Source organism: Clytia hemisphaerica, unplaced genomic scaffold (genome assembly GCF_902728285.1).
Source record: "Clytia hemisphaerica strain Z4C2 unplaced genomic scaffold, Clytia hemisphaerica genome assembly, whole genome shotgun sequence".
Taxonomy (NCBI): domain Eukaryota; kingdom Metazoa; phylum Cnidaria; class Hydrozoa; order Leptothecata; family Clytiidae; genus Clytia; species Clytia hemisphaerica.
In genome coordinates, this window is record NW_027104531.1 from 13,847 (window position 1) to 39,218 (window position 25,372).

General features: G+C 34.6%; 2 protein-coding genes across 3 annotated transcripts in view; one reads left to right on the forward strand and one right to left on the reverse strand.

The window, feature by feature from the left end:
• Nucleotides 1-2,336: 2,336 nt before the first annotated feature.
• Nucleotides 2,337-3,092, forward strand: LOC136822427 (peptidoglycan DL-endopeptidase CwlO-like). Its single transcript, XM_067078684.1, has one exon. The coding sequence runs from the start codon at nucleotides 2,337-2,339 to the stop codon at nucleotides 3,090-3,092; it is 756 nt and encodes a 251-aa protein (XP_066934785.1).
• A 5,954-nt stretch (nucleotides 3,093-9,046) lies between these two features.
• The window catches only part of LOC136822417 (uncharacterized), a 38,313-nt gene continuing 21,987 nt past the window's right edge, over nucleotides 9,047-25,372 (reverse strand). The window contains exons 1-2 of one of the 2 annotated variants that reach the window (XM_067078673.1): nucleotides 11,231-12,266; nucleotides 9,047-10,369 (exon numbers count right to left, since the gene is read on the reverse strand). In XM_067078673.1, the coding sequence (XP_066934774.1) occupies nucleotides 9,433-10,369; nucleotides 11,231-12,150 (1,857 nt within the window). In that variant the 5' untranslated portion in view covers nucleotides 12,151-12,266 and the 3' untranslated portion in view covers nucleotides 9,047-9,432. Of the gene's footprint in view, nucleotides 10,370-11,230; nucleotides 12,267-25,372 lie in introns of those variants that run through there. The other variant, XM_067078674.1, reaches the window with a different exon arrangement.

Sequence of the window (25,372 nt, forward strand, 5' to 3'; positions counted from 1 at the left end):
ATGGTTTTTTTAATATCAATGAAGTATAAGCCCGAAGGGCTAGAAGTCAATCTCCTTGGTAGGATTTGAAGCCAACAAATCCTACCAAAGTTGCGCGGCCTTGAGCGGCTCGCCTGGTTTTTACACAAATGACAGATTGAAACTAAAATTTACCGCTAAATTTCGAAAAAATTTCGTAAACAAAGGAATTGCTAGATTCAATCTGTCGTCAAAAATTCGGCGTATTTATTAAGGCTTCACTTTTTCTTGCCTGAGAAAGGTTAGAGATTAAACTCTACTGTACTAAACAGCCATTTTACTGTAATAGTCAAACGACAAGTTTTTACTCTAGGGGCTGAGTTAGGTCTCGTATGCACATCGGCGTATAGTCATTTTTTCTTTTGATCATGAAAGTATAGTCCTTGAAGAGTCAGAAAACGTGTGTGGCGTTATTTGGATCAGGCACAAATTTCCATAATGGCGGATTTTAGATTTTCAACCCTTTTTAGCCCTCTTGCTTGAAAAAATTGATCTATCTCGAGCTATGAAGTACTTTCGTTTTCAAAACTTAGAAAACGTAAGTACTTCGTATCTCTTGATAACGAAATTTTCAGACCATAGTTCTGACCTTTTTCTTAATCAGTATAAAATTTCTGATCGATTGGTATGTAATATGCAGGGTTTTAAGCTCAAAAAATATTTTTCTTAGCCTAGCAGAGCCTAAGAGCCCATGTGACGAAAGAAAATTTTGAATCCGCCATTATGGATTTCGAAATTCATGTAGAAAAAAAACTTTTCCTGAATTTTATTATTTGAACGGTAGGCAAGACCCTCTGAAAATTTCAAGTAAATTAAGTAAGCCAATCAAATGTTACAGCCACGCAAATCTGGAACCAAAAGTAGTCATTTCAAAAAATCGAAATCGAAAGTGCTTCATATCTCCAGATAACGAAATTTTCAGACCATGAGTGTGACCTTTTTCTTAATCAGCATAAAATTTGTGATCGATTGGTATATAATATGTCTATGTTTAAAGTCAAAACAATTTTTTTTTCAAGCAAGAGGGCTAAAAAGGGTTGAAATCTAAAATCCGCCATTATGGAAATTTGAGCCTGATCCAAGTAACGCCACACACGTTTTCTGACTCTTCAAGGACTATACTTTCATGATCAAAAGAAAAAATGACTATACGCCGATGCGCATACGGGACCTAACTCAGCCCCTAGAGTATTTTGAAAGGATACAACTTTCTAATTTGCGTTGCTCAGAGCGGTTAATAACTACTTGTGGTTTAAATAGGGAATTTCCCAACAAAAAGGAATTTCCCTTAATTCGACTCCCTCAGGTAATAAAAAAAGACATATAGAGCTTTGAAAATGGGTAATCAGATGAAAACAAATCCGGAAAAGTGTTTTTAATGATGATAAAACAATAGAAATACAGTCAAGCTAAGAATGTTAACGGTACACTATTTAACCGGAACTAAAATACTGAAAAACGTGGAAGCTATGAATGCCATCCTCGGAAGCTTTAGGCTTCCTGCGGTGGCAATAATAATTTATTGAAACCCCGGGGGGGGTACTTAGGCAAAATGGGTGCCGGGTATGTGCGAGCCATAAGGGTACCTTTTCTCATTCCTCAAAAGTCTCTCAAAGGGGTACAAATTCAAAAGTTAGTCTCTGAAAGGGTCCCAAAATCACAAAAGTCAAAAATTTCTCTCTCAAAGGGTCACGATTTCCAAGAATTTTGACCAAAATTTGGTGAAAATCAAACCAAAATTTGGAAAAATGGACCAAAATTTAGGAAAAAGTCTCTCAAAGGGTCCCAAAATCACCAAAATTTTGTCCTTTTAGGCTCTTTAAAAAGCTATTTCATTTAGGCGACCTTCCAGCGCAGCTGGTTTATTGATCTTGATTTGGGAGATATTTTTCACCTTTGTCTTGTCATTAGGACGGGGTAGAATCAAGATTGTGGATCCCTTCGTGCAATTCCAAAGGCAAAGGCACCTATCGCGTTAAGTCTTCACACGTGGTAGTAACGCCAGAAAAGATTAATCGGGGTCGTTCACGCCTTTACACCAAACTAAAAACTAGAACTGGCTCCATATACTTTTACATTTGGCATTGCACGTAAGAAATATGGGAAACGAGTATGGTAGTTTTTGCGATTTTCGAAACAGAGCAAAAATTGGCGTCACAAACTGAAAGACCAGAGTGACGTCAAATATTTTCATTCAGCATCAAAACTCTCCGTCAAAAACTTTTCACTAAGTTAAACATTGCCCTCTGCAAAGAGAAGTCGTGTTTTTGAAGCAAGGTTATTTTGCTGTGAATATTGTGTAAAATATTGTGATAAAAATGAGAGAATTCGGTGATTATCGAATTCAATCGGACGAGTATCGTCTCGTCTCTGTTCACCAAGCTGAACAAATCGAAGAATTGAAAAATAAAGATGCCCGCCGCAACTTTACAGTACAATCTCTGCAACGTCGAATCGCAGAATTGGAAAAACTTGTTGTGAGCAAGGACAATAAAATTGAAGAAATTGAAGGAAAACTTGATGAACAGTCAAAAGAAACTGAAGAATGGAAAGAGAAATTTGAACTTCAAGATTTGAAAACAGAACGCGCTCACGAACGGCGAATGGAACAAGAACAGAGAGCTGATCGTTTAGAGAAAGTTGTTTCTGGATTGAAAAATGAGATGGAGAAAGTGAATTGCGTTCAAGTCTGTCTTGGAAGTCAAATCAATGGTTGTCGACAAAAGATTGCTGAGCAAGCTTCTTTGATCCAAATCATGGAAAAAGAAAATGTCAAATTGAAAGAGAAAGTTGGAGGTTTGAAAGATCTGGTCAAGGAAGCCAAAACGAAGATTGATGTCGATGCAAAAACCATCAAAAACTTGAAGAATGTCGTCTCGGAACAAAAGGATGACATTTCCAAGTTCAACAACTTTATATCGGTGATCAAGAAACGTGAAAACAAGATCGTCAATCTCTTCAACAAATTGAAAAGACATTTTGAAGAGAAATATAATGGACGTTGTTTCAAGATTTTACGACGTCGACGACAAAGTGGTGCTTTAGATCTGGTGATGAGTCTTGATGAGTCGTGAACCTTGGCAAGTGAACAAACCTTTGCCCGGATCAACCCATGCCATGTGAGGGGAATTGGGTAGTCAGTTCAAGGTGCTGACGGGATGCTTACTCAAAGCATCTATAATTGAGAGAATGGGCTCCCAGAGCCACCTGTAACTCAACCATAATAGATAGATAGAGAAGTAAGTTGTATTTTTGATGTTTCGATTTTAAGTGATGTTACAGTATATAAAAATCTAAAATACAAGTTTTTGGTTTGGAATGGCCTAAACCATTCATATTTGTTGTCTTGAAGAAGTTGTATGGAATAGTGGAGGATCAGGAATAGGTTCTTCATTTACCAGAAGATCATCAAGACTCATCACCAGATCTAAAGCACCACTTTGTCGTCGACGTCGTAAAATCTTGAAACAACGTCCATTATATTTCTCTTCAAAATGTCTTTTCAATTTGTTGAAGAGATTGACGATCTTGTTTTCACGTTTCTTGATCACCGATATAAAGTTGTTGAACTTGGAAATGTCATCCTTTTGTTCCGAGACGACATTCTTCAAGTTTTTGATGGTTTTTGCATCGACATCAATCTTCGTTTTGGCTTCCTTGACCAGATCTTTCAAACCTCCAACTTTCTCTTTCAATTTGACATTTTCTTTTTCCATGATTTGGATCAAAGAAGCTTGCTCAGCAATCTTTTGTCGACAACCATTGATTTGACTTCCAAGACAGACTTGAACGCAATTCACTTTCTCCATCTCATTTTTCAATCCAGAAACAACTTTCTCTAAACGATCAGCTCTCTGTTCTTGTTCCATTCGCCGTTCGTGAGCGCGTTCTGTTTTCAAATCTTGAAGTTCAAATTTCTCTTTCCATTCTTCAGTTTCTTTTGACTGTTCATCAAGTTTTCCTTCAATATTTTTTGTTCCCAAGCAGGTCCTCTTTCAGATGAAACAAAAATTTTTCGATTTCGATGATTTTTTAATTGCCGATGACGTCATTGATGATGTCATTTTTTGAGCTATTTTCCTTTATTGCTTCTCAAATATTGATTTTCAGGTATATGTTGTGATATTTCTTGGAATCCTTGGATGAATATCTTTCATTTGAGCCATATTCGAGCTTCTAATTTTCACTTTCATTTTCAAGCCCTAGCAAAAGTGATGACGTCACATGGGGACCAGCAAAATGGTCAAAATTTTTCTCACCACTCGTTTTTATGATCTTATAGACTTAATTGATCATTTAAAAAAGTTAGTTTGCTTTTAACAAGTCTGTGCACACGAAGAACAGTGTAGCTCTCACTAATCCAACGTTAATGGATTTCATGGACCAATGAACTTTTTTGTCAGCTACGCTTTTGTTTTAGTTACAGATGACATCAAACCTTCAGCCTTGCCTCTGATCATTTTTCATTAAAGTTGACCGCCGTCTTTTGAAGCTTTGTGCCAATGTTTAGTAGTTGTCATTAGTAACACTAGTTTCTGATGAGATGAAAAGCTATTAAGGTTAATCAACTTTCAAACAAGAGTCTTCGTAACCAAACACTCTCTGTTTCTCTTTAATCACGTAATTGATAATTAAATTCTATTATTAGTTTTTTAGGAATCGATTTCATACGCCTTCTTAATTTTCATTGCTTTCAATTTTAAAGTTTTACACCAGAGATACTCTGTTTGGACAAAATTGTCAACTGAAATAGTTGACGGGAAGGATGTTTCTAGTCGTGTGTGTGCCTCAAAATATAGGAAAGAATATTGTAATTTTAGTTTCAGGCTCATCCCAAGTTAATCCCAAATATTTAACTCCCAAATATGGCACCTTGCAGCTCTTTCTTAATTCTTTTAAAATCACTATCAGAGGGGTACCTTAAAGAGAAGAAATTTTAGCGAAAAGAAATTTTTGGTGCAAGTTGGCGGAATTTATTTTGGCGATTTAATAAAATTTTTGATAACAAAATGCGGTGATGGATAACACAATTGTTGACAGTACCTAAAACTTGAATGCATTATTAATGAGAATAACATTAGAAATAACGTGCAGTAGACATTAACTTGGCTGCTTTTCATGTTGAAATCCAGGGTCCAACCTGTGATTAACTTGAAAAGTGAAAGTACTTTCTAGTTATAATGTCATGTGAGTGTGTTGTGATACTGGTATCTCGCTGGCGTCAGTAGTTGCGATCGTGCAAAGCAGTACACAGGTCGCTAAGATCAAGGCCAGATCCCTGCTCACCATATTGGGAAAGTGAATTTTCTCAAGCCTTATGTTTCCGAAGCAATAGGGAAGAGTTAACCTCAGATAGGGTACGGAAATAATGACCAGAACATTTAATACCCTTGGTTTTAAAGCAGATCGGAGATTGGTTTCAAGGAGATTTTTAACCCTTCTCAGAGGCTTTGTAGAGGTACCGTCTGGTTGTTTTCAAACATTTTGGTGGGGGACCAAGTCTCAGAGCCATACATGAATACATAAGAATTGGTTCAATAGTTGACTTGCAAACTTTGAGAGTCAATGAAAGAAGATGACCAAATACTTTGTAGCTTAATGCATGCACTCCAAGCCAAACCTTTGCCAATTTTGAATTTGAATTTTGAATTTGTTTTCAGAAGAGGGGATGTAGGAACTCACATATTTGCAATCTTCTACCTTTTGTAAATTCCAATCGTTTTAACATTATCCAATGAATCGTTGACATTAAGAGTCAAAAAGTCGGTATTGTATTCATTGAGGTATAGGTCTATACAGTTTGCAGCAGATTCAAGAGCTTTTAGAAGATTTTTTTTGCGTCCTCTCGGGTAGAGCTGATAGAAGGATATATCATCAGCAATGCTGTAGTCTAGAATGTTAGAGTACTAATTCAGACTCAATAAATAATAAGCAAAAAATGAGGGAAGGGACAAAATTATTCCAAATGTCGTATTAACAAATAACACTCATATTATTACACGGATGTACATGACGAATCAGGACGAATAGTACATTAACAAGTCTACTCTAACTAACGGTACAGACGTCGCCAAAGACAACTTTTCTCGATATTTCATTACTTTCATGATCAAAGACAACACTTTCATATAATATATTCTCACCGGTCGTGAAAGACGACATATTCTCCGATGAAAAGTTATGGAATCAGCTACGATTAAAATAATAATCACATCTACTCCTTCAAATCATTTTCCCGTTTTTGAATTGACCCTTTCATAAATTACGTCACGAACATCGCTTGCCTCGTATTCAAACATTTATCACGGTGATTATGTCCCTTGAGACATTAAATGATTTTTCTATGAATAGAAAGTAGTTTTAATAAAATCCGCTGGAGTTAATCACCATGGCAATAATTTCAAAACGAGGCAAGTGATGTTCGTGACGTAATTTATGAAAAGGTCTTTTTTAAAAAAGGATTCCGTTGGGAAATATCATCCATTCCTACTGCGTTTCGATTCTATTGTCTTTTATCGTAGAATTTACATGGTGACTGATGTGTTTGGAGTAATGATGTTTTTTCTTTATTTTACAATTAATTGTTTAGCGCGTAAATGGTGCGGGGGATTTATCTATTCACATTTTACTGAATTTTACTGGCAGAAAACTGTCGTTTTTAAAATGAAACAATTCCCCCTAATAAAAGTGCCACGACAGTTAGAATCGCTAGCGAAAACAAAAACGCTGCAGATAGAGGCTTTAGACACGTGTGGGTGTTTCTAGTCTAATAATGCCGTAATGCCTGTCGCAATACGCGTCAGTTTCTATCTTTCATGAAATGTAAGGAATGTACTTTGTCGTTTTAAGTATCTTTTCATACCATTATCTACGAAGTGTCGAAAGTGTTTCTCGCACACTCTTCCTAGAAGAGACGCAGAGACATTCGATTAATTCGTTTGCAAGTGAAACTATTAGGTTTCTCGGAATATTAGTCATGTTTGCTAGACTTGGTTTTGTTTGTCTGCGTGAGAAAATTACGATTACAAAACATTTAATCATCTCAATCTTTCGATATTTGGTCAAGTTTCAGGATTTTGTTGCGTTATGGAGTTTGGTTACCGCAATCCTGGCACCACAATTTCTCATTAAATCGCATAATGTAGTTTTCGGATGGTATTTTCGTAGAATTTGTCTTGCATCTCATTTTGTTTGTTTCGCTTGTTGCTATGGTAAAATCTGAAAAAATGTTGTAAAAATTGCAGCATTAGCTTTTTTTACTACACGGGACCCTGTTTCAGTAAAAACGAAATCAAGCCTTCCCATGTCTGATATTGCCGGGCTCGATGTGGAATTGAACTCGATAACAAAATGCTATACTGTATACATCAAGAAGACATTTCAAGTGCCGCGATTTTGACTCTCTATTTTCGGAGCGAAATCGACTATAGAAGTTTTGACTAAATAAACTAGAGAAGTGGGTGCCGGGTATGTGCGAGCCATAAGGGCCCTTTTTTCACACTCTCGAAATTTCCTCAAAGTGGTACAAAAACCATCAAAATGCAGTTGAGGCTCTGTAAAGGCTCCACGGTTACGAAAATCAAAAATCAACTCCCTCAAAGGGTCATAAATTCTTGAAATTCGGATTAAAACTTGAAAATCTTGGCTGAGACTTTGGGGAAAAAGTCTCTCTAAATGTGGCAAAAATGTCAAAAAATGGACAAAATTTTCGAAATTCAGTCTTTCTATGGGTCAATTTTCGAACTTTGGCTCGGACATACTCGTCATCACTCATCTGTATCCCGATCTTCTGAAAAAAGTGCCAAAACTCACCATTAGCAGTCACTTTATCCAAATACAAATTGAAGAAAGCAAACAGCTCCAAATTCCCACAACATAAGCTCTATAAGAACTTTTAATATGACTTTATAAGTATCTCTTAGCACCGATAATCTGTTCTTTTAAAGATCCATCACGATGTGATATGTGATGAAAGACTCCGAAAGGAATAGATATTATGCCAAATGCTACAATATTACATATGGTATGCTCATCAAAGCTGGCTCAAAGCTGGCGTTTATGCAAAGTCCTTTACCATATCCTTAGAGGTTTAATTTTAATACTCTAGATCTACTTCAATGTATTTTTTCCTGTGTTGCTTAGTAGATCTGGCAAGTAATATAATCGCCATATTATCTTTCTACTTTGACCTTCAATATCCAATCTAATCTACTTTTTTTTTAATGCAAAACAGTGGTTAAGATACATTCTTCAGAGATTCTATTTATGCTGCTCAAAATAATGTACGTTTATTACAGAAAATAGTGCATGCGTCAATAAGTAGGCTGTAGTCAAATTTTGTTACCAAAACAAAGCTATTTATAGGTCTTTATAGGACCTTTTAAATCTATTTTCGGCCATTAATGTCAACTCCAAGGTGATCAGGGTGATCAACGACGTGTAATCTTTCGGTTCTTTTAGGGGATTTTGAAAACTTTTAAGACTTTTTTCAGACGAATTATATGAAATAGCTTTCTTTGATATTAAGATAATTTCAATGTCCATTATCAATGAAATTTCTTTAAACTGATAGCGTTGAAAATAAGATATTCGGCTGAAGATCAACAAACAAGATATTGTTTTTCTTTAAATGTAAAATTGAAGTGCAACAAAACTTAGACAAAATGATTTAACAACAACTTTCAAAGAAATAGATTAACACCGGTAGCAAAGATATCAACTTTACAAAATATCTCTGTTTTGAAATATTTTATCTTCCTTTGAAATCCTGTTGTTTTGTTGTGTTTATTTATTCGAATGAATTTCATATCTTATCCTCGCTTTAATCAGCTTAGAAACATGCTGTTATTGTTGGTATTCTTAAAACTTTTGCGGCATTTGGTGGAGAATAATTATAATCCTGAATTTTATAAAAAGTTAAAATCTTTCTATCGAGTATGATTTTTAGGAGATTGCAAATTTATTTAAAAGAGATTTAGAGTAAAGATCTCTGAAAGGCCAAAAAATAATGAAACAACTTGTAATTTTTAAGGGTTAAAAATACTTTTCTTATTTAATAACTATGCTATAATAGTATAAAATTTGTAGTTTATATGTAAAATATATACAAATATTTTGAAAAAAGTAAATATTTTTAGAAAGGAAATTTCAGAATCCAGCTAAATTTCTTTAAAAATTTTTTTGTAACATTTTTGAAAAAAGAGGTTTTTTAAAACTATTCTTAAATAGTGTTCTCTATAAAAGGATGTAATTGTCAGAAAAAAAGTTTGTGTTTTCTTGTAGCAATGACAATATTTCAACGAAAGCTTTTACGGAATTGTACGTTAATGTACTTCCTTATTGAAAAGTATTTCTCATTGTCTTTGATCAGGAATTGACTCAAACGGAAGGAGCAGGAATATTCCAATGTTTTTTTTACTCGTCATCAAGAATATCCTCTCGAATGACACCTCTCTTGATTGTTGACGATTTTTTAATTTCAACCACTAATTGTTCGTCTTCCGTAAATCTGGACATGATTTGGTGACAGTTTGCATTACGGGGTACGGCGTATCGCTTGTTGAACTCTTTATGTCGGACACGTTCATGACCATTCTCAACGGAACAGATTTTTTGACGTCCGTGGATGATCAATTCACGACTTTGAATTTTGATATCTAAATCTTGGGGATCGTATCCACGGCAGTTGACTGTCAACATATAAGTGTTGTCAGCTGTTTCGTGAAAATCGTTATCGGAGATGTTTGAAGATATGGATCGGGAATCTTCACTGAGTCGGGATCGCGAGTCTTCCGAGTAGTCTGAAGTCGCGATTGATCTTCTTGATGGTGACGGTGACAGTTTAGTGTGCTCACCACTCAGCATAATTTCAGGTGTAGTGTGTCCAGAAGAGGACAATGAACGCCGTAAGGCTGGTTCTTCGATCATCGGCTCATTAACGCGGCCAGTAATCACCAAGATTCCTTCATCGGTAATGGTTGATTTGATGTCAGCTTTCTTAATCCCATCAGGGATCGGATAACGTCGGTGGAATTGTAAGGATTCGAACCCATATTCCGATTCAGCGAAATGTTTACCGTTGACCACTAGTTTACCATCTTCCAATGTGACCAGAATTTCATCTGGTGCGTAATGGGAGACATCTAAACTGACTTTGAATTCACGTGGACTTCCTGGTGATTTAGGTGAGGATGGTGGTGAAGGTGTGCTTGGTGTGCTACTGTTGTTACTGCTCAGTTGAGACATCAAGTCTTTGTTGCGGCGACCGTATCTGTTTGGTGGTACTGTGGTGTAGATACCTGTACTTGATGGTGGTTGGTTGCTTGTGTTACCTTTCCATAACATGGAAGACCTATAAATGATAAGAATAAATAAATTGATTAAATTTTCATGTAACATACAATCAAGCTATTGCGTAAAGCATTAAACCTTGTAGTTCGAACGGAATTTTTATATGTATGAGGCATCACTTAACAGGTCAACTTATGGTTCATTTTTTTCTTTCATTGATTGATTGACTTATAATTTCTTTCACAATATTCCCCATAGTATCTGAAAAACCAGATCATTTAAAATATTTCAAACCGCGACCTCTTCCCTACAGCGCCTTTAATTATCTAGTTATGTAAGGTGGCCAATTAACACTCAGTGCTAGCATGACGGTGCTAATTGTTTGCCTTTTTTCCTTTCCCTTGAACTGGTATCATGTGTTTTCTTGAAGTTCGGTAGGGTTTTTCTTAATCAAATTTACAAATTAAAATTCTTCAGCTACGCGTGAGACTTTGTCGGAATTTTATCTTCCTTTTGGTCGTTACTTGTTATCAGAAAAACGCATGATTTTACAATGTTTTAAAAAATTTCGGTTGCGCTGGTAACTTTAGTTGTAACAGTATGAGAAAATAGTGTTTCAAAGACTCGGAAGAATCCTAATTTGTAACATTGAGCTTTTTAAAGTGATATTCTCATTGGTCATAATTACGGACATCAGAATGACGTCATAAGAAACAACCTTTTTCCTAACAACGTCCGGAAAAAATCATTTAACTAGCAACGATGTCCGATTGTAATATCACAAACTTTTTGAAATCTACAATATTACTCAATATCATATGATCGAGTTCAATTCGTATTACCTCGAATAAAATGATGACCCTTTCGACCCCTTTACTTAGATTTCAAAATTTAGTGAGTACTATTTTATTTTTGAACTTACATTAAAGAGTGTGGTATATCTCGTTTAACTGACTTCTTTCCCATAGCTGTACTTTCCAAATCAGCTTTTAATTTTGAATATAATTCTTGGTTTTTACTATCAATGTCTATATGTTTTGGTGAAGATGAGCGAGGACATTCGAAAGATATATGTTCATTATCAGAACTACTGTCTGTTTCATCGGAACTCTCCATCCTTTGTAATTTTTGTGTAAAATGGTTCGTTTTTCCCGTCGGTAAGGACAAAGATCGCGGACAGGGACTATATTTTCTAAATATTTCATTGTCTGTGTTCTCATTATGTTGTTGGTTTTTGGCGTTTGCTTCATCACCGAATTTACACGGCTCAAAATAATGTTTCTTATGATCGTTATATTCTTCGTCGCAAATGCCTGAATCAGCAATTGATAAAAGTTCATCATTTTCCGCTGCTTCTTCAATGCACGGCAAATTTGCAGGTGAATTTTTCCGTAAGGAATTTGAACAACTTGTTTGTCGACTTGTTTTTGGTGTTAAGTTAAAGTCTTCGTTATCTGATTGTGGCGAGCTTGGTGCACTTAAGTGTGCTTGCTCAAACCTTTTATATAAGTCTTCATACTGTAAATTAATAAACGGTGAACTATTAATTGCTGGCGAACTCAAATTCTCGAGAATTGCCGATTTCGATTTTTGTTGTCGCATTTTATGGTATTGTTCGTCGTTTTCGTACGAATGTCTTCGATCAGCAAGCTCGCTTTGTGATCTGTACATTACAGCGTTCGTTTTACGGCTTCGACTCTTTGGTGATGATGGGTTACTCCTTGCTTCGGCTCTGATCCGACAACTTTGTGTCTCTCTTCTTGGAGTAGACATCGCATCAATTCTATCCAATCCCTCTGGCACTGATCCGCCATATTTAAATTTACTCGTCCACTTCAACATATTTATTTTAACTCAAAGATTTTCGTTTTCAGAAAGAATTTCTACTATACTATAATACTGTCATCTGTGCTATACACTTGTGTTTTTCTTTAAATGATCCTCAAGTAAGCGACCTCGTCCTGTTTTATTTAGTATTGCTCATCGGCCATTAAAAGACATTAGATACCATTTAACGAGCTTGCAAATAACCGCTATTGTTTCGAATTCTATTCTTCCTATTGTCTGCTCAAATGGCCTCATTATAGAGACAAATTATGACAAAGTTCAATTTTTTTATACAAAGAAACTTGTAATTATGTGTTTCCGTGTTTTTATTGTCGATGAAAAACTTTTTTCTCGTGTTTTCATCCTCCGTCAAACGAGTTGTTTTAAAAAGAGAGAAATTGCAACATCTTCGAAATAATATTCACAACCCTACCAAAAATTTCTTAAATCGCATTGTTTTGACTTCAAATTGAAATTCGGTAAATCCTCTCACCTGGGGGTTACGCGTAATCAAATTGTCCTCAGGCCACAATCCCATGCTACGATTTTTTCGTTGTTTGTTTCATTTCATTTTGTTTTGTTTTGTTTGAATAATTTAATTAATTAGCCATTAATAAAGATATGGATCTTTTTTCATTTTCAAAAGTTGAAAGTAAACAACGGCTGAACGTCTCCTACAGATTGATGTTTTTTACGACGTCTTCTTCGATAAACTACGGCGAGACGAATTGGTCCTCCCTTTTAATTTTAAACTGTGGACAGTCGGTTTATTTGATTTCATGTAAACAAGGTTTGCTTGTCTCGCCTTTTTAAGTCATTATCCCAAAGTATTTATCTCGGTAACATTGTTTTTCTGAATTTCCTCTCTAAAGAGATGTTTGCTGTGTGATTCCATATTCCATTATTGCATGTAAAGCACATAACCGTACCACCACCATATTCTAATCTACCTGACTTACTTGAAGTATTCAATTACAATTAGGTGGTCAAGACATCTATATGCTATATATAATAAATGAACATAAAAAACACAGTAGTGTACGACGTTTCGACGGTTGTCTTTATCAAGTTAAATGTAAGCGTATGTCTGCTATATATGATACATATTCTTGTTTATAATTTAATATCCGGTTAGAATATTTCCTTCTGTTAGGATTTCCTTGGTGGGGACATCTTTTATTTTCAAATACGCAGTTTAATAATAATGAGAAGCTGTATTGGGCAAAGATATTGGTCATCGATTATTGAATGGTTGTCGAAGTATAGGTTCAAATATCGAATAATCGAAATTAAATCGAATAAATCAAATTCACACACCTTTTTTTTCTTTCAACCTTATTTTACTAATTTATTTTATGTCTGGATTACTTATAAATCATTTCTTTTACCTAACCCATATCTTAAGGTCGGCGCAAATGAATCCAACATTCAATCCAACATTTCCAATTCATTGTTGGACGAAATGTTGGATGAAAAGTCACGTGGAAAAATTCGAAAAATTGTATGAAAAGTCATTTGCGCAAAAACGTCAAACATTTTCATCCAACATGATTACGCAAATGCATCCAACATTGAAACCAACATAAAAATGACGTCAATCTCATTAAAAAAAGTTGGGTGAAAAGTTTGACGGCGATCAAACCTCATCCAACATGATTTCCAACAACTTTCTTAAAAAGTTGCAATTTTACGACTTGCGCAAACGAACCCAACATTAGATCCAACAATATTGTTGGATCAAATATTGGATTCATTTGCGCCGGCCTTTACTATACTAAATGAGTTTATGAAAAATGTCTGTAACGCTAGCCCAGTAACATATGGTAAGGTTTCTAAAATTTGAACGCCGCGGCTGGAAAACCTATCCACCTTCGATACAAAAAGTCTCGCGCTAAGTTTGACAAGCGTAGAAAACTCGGATTAGAGAAGACTCTACACTGCTATTTGTAAACGAAAAAAGTTCTGACGTCAATTTCATGAAAAAGTACTGCGACGTCACAAAGTTTCAAATAAAAAGGTGTGGCATCTTTGTTGCACGATTTCGAATTATCTTATATCAACACACGCAACAAAATCCAACATTGTTGTTCGATGATTAAACTTCGTCTAACATTATTTAAAAAGGTTTCAATGTTGGTTGCATTGCATATGCGCCGGTCTTAAGCTGTCCGCATGTGAAGCCAACAAACGGGTAAACCTTCAGTGCTCAATCGCAAAGCGCGAGCCTCTCCTTCACAACTAAGGCTTTTTCTTTCCTAGAAGCAACCCTCTCACCACCTCAGACACCTTTGGGGGTCTGCAACGACGGGTACCCTCGATGATTTTGACAGGGTCACTATGGCATTTCATTGAACACAAACTTCCGTTATCTTAAAAAGACATATCGTCGAGGCTTACAGACACAAAATTTTGACTAATGTACAAAGTTTAGAAGTATAATTTTTATTATTGTATTCGGCATTTTAAGCCGAAACAATGTCAGGAATTAACCGACATTATAGTATTTTAAAGGCTTTTGACGTGCAAGAAAAACCGTTAACCGGCGTTTGCGACGACGGGAACCGTCTAGTATACCCTAAAGATATTTTCAAGAATCTTTGGCATTGTTAATTTCAGAGCATGTTTTTTGGTTGTTGCTTTTAATTCTAGACACATAGAACATAAATTCTTCCTTTTATCTTTATCCGACACGTATTCCTGCTCTGCAGTAAAGAGCTGATATTTTTTGGAAACTTGTTAAAGTTGCAATAACTTTAGATAAATTACTGCGTGTTTTTATTACTCGAAACACGTTCAATCAAATACTTCGTTCAATGAACGAGTCAATCCTCCCCCGACAATTTTTACTGTTTTTTCATAAAGTTGGAAGAAATGATAAAAGAGACATCATCACCATTTTCAAGCCCACACAATCTTGGCAATTGCTCAAAAAAAGCCATCTAACTACTTGTTAGCAATATGGATCATTAACCAGAAAGTCATTAGCAACTCTTTCGACAAATAAGAATGTTTACGATGTGTGGCAATATTTCTTTTTCATGATTATATTCCGGCTATTTAAGGTTGCTTGCTTGGGCTGGGTTTGCCGTCACCCGACCCTAAATTTTGGAGGTGGGTCGGTCAACAGTTTGTTTACATTTAGGTAATTTTGAATAAAAAACAGAAGTGCTAGCAGGAAATTTACGATTCTTATACTTGAGACAAACAAGACACGAGTTCTGATTTTTTATTGTTTGAAGTTTTTGAAGGAAAAGAAATCTTCTTTAAAATGGCGATAAAATTTTTTGGGTCTGCAGGTTTCGAGGTAGGGTCAGTCGGGTGACGGCAAACCAACAATTTTTTAAGTCCAGCCTTGTTAGACTATTTTAGCTTGTATACCTGAATTCTCAGTAGAAAAAAAACATTCTTATAACAAAAGAACTTACATAATTCGAATCTGGCGACATTTTGAAAATTTTGATAATGCTGTGAGGACTTTTGACGTTTAAAGAAGTTCTAAAAGTCACTACCTAATTTAAAAAAGCTGATCGCAAACGATCAGTGTTTCAACTTACGAAATATTTGACTTTGGCCAAGGTTAATAGCAAAACCACACGATGCTATTTTCTCTTTGAACTCTGTCAATCCCCTATATGGTGGTAGTTCAGTGTCTTGGTTGACGTCAGTGAGCTATTTTCTACAACATTTTCCCTATTTTTTGATTGCCTCGTTTAGCTGTAAGGTCCTTTTACCTGCAGAACGAGTATTTAAACATCTTGCCTATTGTTTTTAAATTGGTCATTACTTGTACGGAAGGCCAATGACCAATTACAAGCTTATGCAAAGTAAAAGAGGAAAATGCCTTAGGATTATTTTGGAAAATTCAACTGCGATTTTGTAATGCTACTTTTGGATTGGTTATGTAAAAAATAAAGAATTTGATAACCTTTTAATTATAAGTTGACGTGATTGGACTCTTTAATCTTGCTTAATGTGCCTCAGGATTTGAAGATCTTACGATTTCTTTTGACGTTAACGATTTAAATTGAATTTGCTTTGTTGACCATATTTGAGACAACGCCGTTATTTCCTTTCACATCGAAGCTACTACTCCTAGTTTGGCCAACGGAAATTTCCCAATCATTAAAAACCTTATTAAACACATTTATTTCGTTTCAAAACATTTATATCTCATCAAATTAGCGTTAAGCAGTTGGAAGTAAAAGTATGAAGTTGGAAAAATTAGTTTGGTAATTGGAAGTAAAAATATGTAGTTTCTTAAAATATCATAAGACGATTGAAAGTTTAAACATGAAGTCTACAAAATAGGGTCACTCATTTGGAAGTTTGAACCTTGATATCTTTAAAATATCACTATGAAATTGGTTGTTTAAAATCTAGCGTTGGGCAAGACATTGTGTCATTGATTTCTTCAAAATATAGTGGCAATCATTTATGAATATTCACACAGTTAGTAAAACATTGGCGGTATCAAAATACACGCTTTTTATAAGAACATCCAACATTTTTAAAGTCTCGAATGTTCTTAACTTTTTGAGTTTCAACTTCTTCTTATTTTCACCATTTTTCGAGAATTTTTGCCCATTTTCTTAAGAAATCGGGTGTTTTAGAGTCTGCAAAGCCCTAAAATGTTCTTAACTTGTTCTTAGTATTTTGGCCATCGAAGCCTAGTTTATATTGTTTGTTCTTATAAAAGAACGTGTATAATTTTCAGTTTTAGTTTGATCATTAGAGTACTAATTATCATTAATGTATCAATTAATTAAAGTAATGAATAGTAATAAAAAGGAAGTAGAAATATATAAAAGCTGGCACAAAGTCAATATTTTTCCGCGGGGGTTAGTCGGAAGATATATTAGCGCTTCTGTCAGGATTTACATGGACGACTTGACGTTTTAATAGCTTCTGAGATTTCGAAATCATTCTTAATCAAAAAAGTCATTATTGAAAATAAATAAAACTGTGAATATTACCCGTATAACAATGCTTACCCATCGCAAAAATTGCGTAAAACTAAGTAAGTGTTGATTTTTGAATCCAAGGGATATCTCATTGAAAATAATGGAAATATTTTGAAATACCGTACGTAAATCGGGTGTAGATTTTGGTTTCCTTGCAGTTAAGGCACATTAGGACATAACACCTAAAACCATAATACCTTTTAAAATACAATGACATCATTACATTGCCAGGCTACTTGACGTCATAGATTTTTTTAAGTAAGCTTCGACGTTTTGACATCAACTATTAAAATACTGGTAATGAACCAATATACATAATTCTAAAAAAAGCTTTTTTAAAAACTTTCTTAAAGCATGTTGGTTACTATATGACCATGCAAACGCAACATGTCATGATATTATTTTGTTTCAGCTTATGTTTCCTTAGCAACGACGATGCTTTATTTGCAAGAAACTTTAATAACTAACCCTACCTAAAAATGAAAACTTTCAAAAGTGAGTTTGTTTCTTAACTTGCCCGTATCCAATTTCCACCTGGTTTAAAAAATTAAGTCCAATATAAAAATTATTAAAATACAGCAACAGTCAGTTATTACGATGGTGGCAATCGGGAGGCACTCGATCTAACATTGTTCTTCTAAAAAAAATAACATCAAATGACCAACTTTAATCCTTTTTAGCATTGATGCAAGTGTAACTATGCTTTCATATGCAATCAAAAATACTATGACATACATGTCAAACGCAATTTCCTATATTTTGTCTCCTTTCTGAATTCAAACCAAGATTTTTCTTCCATATTCTTCATTTTAATTTTTTTCATAGGAAGATTTACGTCAATTCCTCACTTATTACTAACGGATTTTGATTGTCTGCTATTAACCAGTTGAAAGTTCAACGTACTGTTGATATATTGTAAGAAGATGCCATATAAGGGCTCTGTGTATATAAATTTCCTATACATAGTGTGAACTCAAATGCTAGGACTTTCCTTTTTTGAGGAAATTTACAATGTTAACAAGTGCACAAAACTCGTTGAGTCTTTTTCCAAAAATAATTCCCAGCATCCCAAGATAGATTTTCTTAGTTGTTCGTATAATTTCATTTTTTCTAGTCTACACAATAGACAGCTCCAGCTTTTAGCTTACAGCTCGGCTTTTAGGCCTCTTGGTCTATAGGCACTGCTATAGGCGGCCACTAGTAACCCCCACCGGGAATAGCTTATTAATAGTTTTAAACCTAATAGACAACTTTCACAAAAGATGTTTATCAATAGAGATTTCAAATAAAAGAATGTTTAAAACACAGCTGATTGGCTTAAGTTTCGAAACCCTCTATTGTTTCATTAAAACCTCAGTGCGGATGCGATTTATCCGAAGAATTTCAATATTCAAAACAAGAGCAGTGCTCATATCCCGAAGAGTAGGAGTTTTACGCTCGAAACGAGGGAAGATATGACGTAGCCTAATTTTTCCGTGCTCGCAGGCCATATATACTCAGTAACTGCAATTGAAGACCAATTGCCACCTGTGTTCATTACTATAACGGATTCAAACTAACTGTTGTTGACTGTTTTGTCATTTGGCTGTTTTGAGAATCAACATGATTTTGATGAACTCCGTTCATTGATAAATACTCTTTATACACTCCTAAACATTAAATACCAGCAGCATACAAAGTTAAGTAAACAAGTCAATAAAAATATTTCTGTATCATCCCGAGTCACGCTATTATCGCACCCATTATCATTAAATGATGCTCCATCCACCTACCATCCCATTAAAACATTAACTCTTATCCACAATCAACATAAATTGCTCACGAAAAATATTCGGAGAAATATACTTTAATGGGATAAACTTTCGCGGGGATTAAATTTCGCGGATTTCGCGGATTTGGGTGTCATCCGCGAAAATCCGCGAAATTAAGTCCCAATGGAAATTGGGAAGGGCCTTTTCCGCTAGATATTTCTAAACAAAACTCAAAATATGTCAGATAAATACTATTTGAATGGTTACTTGCATCAAAGAAGCGCTAATAATGTGTATTTTAACAACCAACATGCATGATTTGGCAGTAAAAGCCACAAAATCGTGAAAATATTACCACCAAATATTGCCTCCCGCGAAATTAAGTCCCCGCGAAATTTTTGAATTTCGCGGATAGGCCCAACTGCGAAATTTATCCCCGCGAAAGGTTATCCCATTAAAGTAATTCGAAACTTAAAAGGTTTCTACAGAGTAGAAATTCTAAAGCTTTCCGACTTTTCGTCGTAAAAAATGAATGTGAGAAATGCGAGAGAAATCATATTGTTGACAGCCACTAACTAGGGGTTAATCTATCTATCTGGCGACTGGATATTGGTATTATGTCTATTATAAATCATAGTCGTAAATTTAGTTGAAACACAGCTTGAAATTTGAAGAATTTCTGAAAATCTGTGAAAAAAAAAGAATTTGTTGGAACGAGTGACAATTTAGACAGGAATCTTAGCATAGCTACAATTAATCCAACATAGTAGGTGGGATAGTAGGTATTCGAGCAAGAATTAGCAATGCATGCCGTTTTGTGTTATTGTTACAAATGCATCAAAATACAATTTTACAATGAATGACAGTAATGTGGTGTTCCAATATATTGATATATCAAGAGCAATCCCACAATTAACCACATTGACAAAAAGTTTAATTCCCAAATTAATGACCATAATCAAGGGCTGGTTTTGTTAAGGACTATTAAATGATTTTTAAATTACCAGTGAACCTTGTTTAGGGTTTGATTATACCAATTAGTTCCTACTCGTATTTATCATGTAATTTCTGTATTGAATTTTAATGCCGTTTGCAATGTATTCCAAATTGCATGGAGTTATTTCATTCAGAAAGCTGTTAGCATTCTTTAGGATAAGGATTAGATTGTATTAGATTGGATTCGAATAGTCAATGTCATTGGGTTACAAAAAAGTCAAGAGTGAGGTAGATTTAGCTCTAATGATTGGTAACCTGAGAACAGATCGTGATTTTTATCTACCCAAAAACGTGCCTTTAAAACAAAACGTGTCAATAGCGAAATCCAAATCTTGTCAGTGGTTGAATGGTGCCACAATCAAAAAATAATTATATTTCTATCTAATAGACAGAAACTCCACCGGAATTGCCTGAAAATGGTACTTTGAAAATAAACTATTTTAACACTGATTTGGAAATGGCATGAATGATTCTTTCCCTCCCTTCCGATATGTCAGAAATGATTGTTGATTAACCTCTCAAGGTCAAAGGGGTGGTCATCTGTTTCTATTTTGAAGTATGGTCTTAGAGATAAGGGACACCCAAAGAAAATTTTTTCAAAACTTTACAAATTATTGCAAAAAGAAGTTCTCTGTGATCTTGACATGTGACATTGTTTACCATAAAGGCGTGCGCTGTAATAATTCTATGTCTAAAAATTAACCACATGCTAATTTTCTCATATGGAAGATTGGAGAATTACTTTGATTGCAATAATGAACTGTCAAAAAATGTCAAAAAGTCATTCTTTTCAATAGCAAACTATAACAGTAAGAACTGGCCCTGGACATACCATTGTAATTTTCAACCACTACAATTTGACCCTGAGTTAGTTTGAGATTTTTCGATTTTTCGTCCTGATAAGGTCCCAGATTTACCAAACATTCATATACGACAGGATGCACTTCTCAAACTCAAGCGGCACGCCACCATCGGCCGTCAATGCCAGCGCCTCCCCCGGGACTTAGCCTATAATAGACGTCACCCGCGTTTATTCTACGCAATTAACGTCTATTCCACTTTGCGACTTTTTCGAATGTTTTGAGTCCAGGTTTTCGGCACTGACCTTTATATATCCCTAGATCAAGCTATATCTGCCATCTTTGATCGAAGTTTCCTTTTGAATTGGTACCCGTAAAGAAGTCATTGCAGTGTTAAAAATTAATGTCTAACAGCGCTACATCATCAAAAGTTTTCGAGGGAAAGTAGATCTAGTGTACTCGATCTATTTACACCACTATTGAGTAGTGCCGCCATTAGGGTACCACTTTTCAAAAAAAAACTCCGATCAAAGATTTTGCTTGGCCGGGATTCAGAAGCTTGGTCTAGGGTATATAAAGGTCAGTGGTTTTCGGGCTCCAAACATTCGATTTTTTGACGTCACTTCAAACTTTTGAAGCCCTTGCAGTAGGGAAAAATCGAATTTGCGTCAAAACATACAAAAGGCTTCTATTTTTCAAAAATCGTCGTGGAACTCACTAAGAAACGAGATGAAAAATCCCGTTTTTAGTGGGGTGCTCGCTAGACGGGACTTGGACTAGCCATTAAACCCTTAGAACACTATAATAATAATATAATTTACCACTCAAAAGTCAAATCATCAAAAAAATAATCACAATCCAAACATTCTTAACAACAGATGCATCACTCGCTTACTAAAGACGTCCCTAATGGACAGGAAAGGTAGGCGACAACTAGTAAAAGTGAGTGAGTGAAAACACAGTGACGAAATCAAAAACAAAACAATCGGTACCTATTCTTTCTTACCGCTCATCTTCATTTCTTGGCACTCTTCTACAGTTTCCAGAGACTAATGACTTTCTTTCTCTTGGTCAAACTCAGTCCTCTTAAGGCCAATAATGATTTGGCAACCAGAGAGTTATTTTTGAGCAGACGAAACAAAGTAGTGTCTCCATATACACTTATTCTAAAAAGTTTCTTAAATTGGAAACCAACGTGTTTTAAACGAAAGAATAGAAACCTAATTGGTAACAATATCGTCCAGAAATATTCGTGGTACTTGCCAAAAATAAGTACGTTAATTAATTTTCGAAAGAAGCATTATCTTTTCAATTACTTCACTATTTTACATTGGTTTTTGGAGTGGTCTATATGCAATTGGCTGGCAATTATTGGCATTATTTGGAAAGGTTGAAAAATTCTTTTGTTATGTCTTGAGACCGTTATAATGCGTACAATTAGTGATACATTGATACATGACATTATATATTATGACATGATATATATTTGTATATCTCAAACCTGGTTTACAGGTTAAATTTGAGATAATTCATTTACTTTAACCTTTTCATATATTAAACCCCTTTTATTAAAAGTAGTCCTTTGTTTTGGATGATATCAAATATTATCCAATCCAATCGAAAGCTTGAAATTAGATTATATTATCCTTTCCGCCCTTCCTACTAAATTTGATTTGCAAACTGGGATACTATGGGCTTTCGCTATGGCATTCAATAGTGTCACTTGTTACCAATTGTCGTGGGGGGGGGGCAATTGTCCTGTTACTAATTTGCCTAAGTGCCTCCCCCGGGGGTGTGCATTGTTATTATGAACATGTAGGAAACCATGTCAGTGTAATTTCCCTTGAGTGGTAGCATAAAGCGAATGAACTTTAATTATTTGAGATATGCTTAGTTAGAAGATAGAAAGTAAAAGTATTTTGTGGCATTTCCTTGCTTGAACACTTCAAGGAAAACCTGCTGAAAGATAGTGTAGTGTAAATGACTTTCAGTTATGATGATTATGTGTCTATAAGGCTTGTTAGAGAAACTTCTGTGGTCATCTAAATAGGTTTCTATGTTTACATTTTTAGGCACAATAATGACAAAAATGACAAAGCTGAATTTAGCTCCTTAAAACAATTGAAAAATAAACAACATTCGACAATAATTTTCAAATGGTTGAAATTCTCTATGGATGGCTTGCCAATAACAATTTCAAAGTACAAGTGGTCAATTTTGTGCTTGATGTTTAGACACGAGATCCACTTGACAAAATGACGACTTAACAATATTCGAGGTAATAGAAAAGTAGAAGTAAAACATTTTCAAGTAGTTCTAGGCATTAGCTACCTCAAGAATTTTATAAGGAATCTCTAGTTATACACACTACTTGTTACTAATACTTCTATGATGTTTAAAACACAAAGGTTTAATGTTCAAAACCTAAAAAGCGAAACTGTTTCACTAAACTGTAAATGGTTTTGCTATTGCATTGCTAATTCGATTTCTAAAATCTTACACTTCTCACGCTACTATTTTGAATTTAAATGAAGTCACAGCAACGAATTTCAAAATGGTAGCCTAGTTGAAAAAAAAAATATTAAAGCTTATAGGGCTTATGCATGCGTGCGCTTAGTGAACCAGCGTAAACAAGGTGTAGTGCTTGGTCAGAATAATGGTTTAGCAAAACCAAAAATCAAATGGTCTAAAAATGTTTTTTTTTAATTGCTTTTTCAGATGAAGTAATGATTTATTTCAAGGATCTCGAAGTTTACAAGGACCAATATAGTAAGTTTTATAGACATTATGCATAGGGTCGCATTAATCCGCTCTAAAACCCCTACGTTGGAATTTCCATAATTCTTAACTAAAAACGCTACAAACTAGGTCATGTTCAACAGAATAAATTATTTTTGACAACGAAACACAACTTAACATATTTAAGCCCGGTTACCAAGCAACCCTTAATTATTCCTGACGTCATTCATAACATACTTCATCTTCTTTTAATAATTATTACTTGTCATAGCATCATTTACTTGTCATTTAGTTTGCGTATTAGCTTCCTTATAACTCATACTCGTTTTAATGTCTTCTTCATTAGAATGACCTCCTTTTCCTCATCCTTATATGCGTTCAAATACTCGAGTATTATTCTCAGGGATTTGACAAAGAATTACAATCGCCATCATAGAATTTGTAGCTAAACCTAAGATTGCCATTTTTAAAGCATTTTAACCTGCCAAGTTTCCTTAGTAATACTTTTCCAAAAAATCTATATTGTTGGTTAGAGTTAAGTTGTTTTTTGGAATTTAACCTCAAGAATACGATTAAGAATATTTTTGCTTGATTTTCCTCAATAAGTTACGACTAGAAAACATAATTATTATAAAAAAGGGGGAAATTTATCATCAAATTAAGAGTTGTCCGAAATACATTGATTGATTTATACTCGAACCTGTGAAAGTCACATCATCAAATTCATATTTCACATCTCATACTTTTCAAAAGGCTGGGAAGATGATAATTTTTGGTTCTTTTAACATTTCCAAGCTTTTTAATCAACTGTGATGTACGATCTTTCCAAGAGCCATTTTTAAAAGCCACGATCGAGCTTTTGAGTCAGATATATAATGGATTGGTGGAGAAAGTCCAATGTTTTTAAATATCTTTAACGACTTCTAAGGGTTCTAAGTTTAATTAAAAAGTAGCCTTGAATTGCTGGCCATCTTTTGCAAAGGTCATAACGCAAAAGTGTGCCAATAGTCTACGGAAGTTCAGTCCTAGTTCTTTGAGCAATTTCTGAAACCAGTTACTTTTTAAAAGTAGTTTATATAACACTTCACATTGTTAGATCTTAAACCGCAAAACAAAATTAACGATCTATAATTTGAATCGTCTAATTAAAAAGAAAACGCTAATTCTGTATGGTCTTATCTCTTAGATTAATTAAATGCAATTGACGATATAAATAATACACAGTGAACATGCAGTGCTTCGTCTAAGTAACATTTCCTTTTATTTGTAATAAACAAAGATCAAAATCTCAACCTGTTGGTCTCACTCAAAACTGTTGACAATAGATAGCATCTTGTCAATACAATACATTCTTTTGTTCTTCATGTTAAAAGGGGGTTACATAACCCAATGATGATTTTTGTATTTTTTAATTGTATTTTTTTTGTAGCCAACCTGATTAGACGATGTACTATTTTTATCCTCCCTCGTGTCTGTAGAATGTTACTGAACTTACTGATTAAGCTTCATAATGATAATCCTGGAATTGTGGGAAATTATTGAGGACTTTTGTATCTATACCTTGGTCATCCATAATCATTGACTTACTTAAATTGCCAATGTAACGACTGAAGATATCTCTGAACCTTTTTTGGAGTTATGTGCTCACATTATGTAAATAACCTCCATGCTCTTCTGATTTACTGGATTTGTGTTTCTTATTAAATCCCTTAAAGCCTTCATCAGTTTTTGGAAAAAGTATTAACTTGTTTCTGATGTCAACCTCCTTTCATAGTAAAGTCTGTCTCAATATAATTTGCAGCGGAGACAAAAAAGGCTGTAACTTTGGATATTATAATTACATAGCGGCTTTCCTTAAAAAGATAATCTGGATTGAAATTTTAGCAAATACGAAACAAATTTCTTGTGGAATAATGCTATAATCTTCATTTTTATATCGGATATTCTTTAATCTTGGAACGTCACAAAAAAAATATAGTAATTTCAGTTA

Excerpts from the sequence above, each read along its gene's own strand:
- LOC136822427 (XM_067078684.1), top strand. The coding sequence starts at position 2,337 with ATGAGAGAATTCGGTGATTATCGAATTCAATCGGACGAGTATCGTCTC.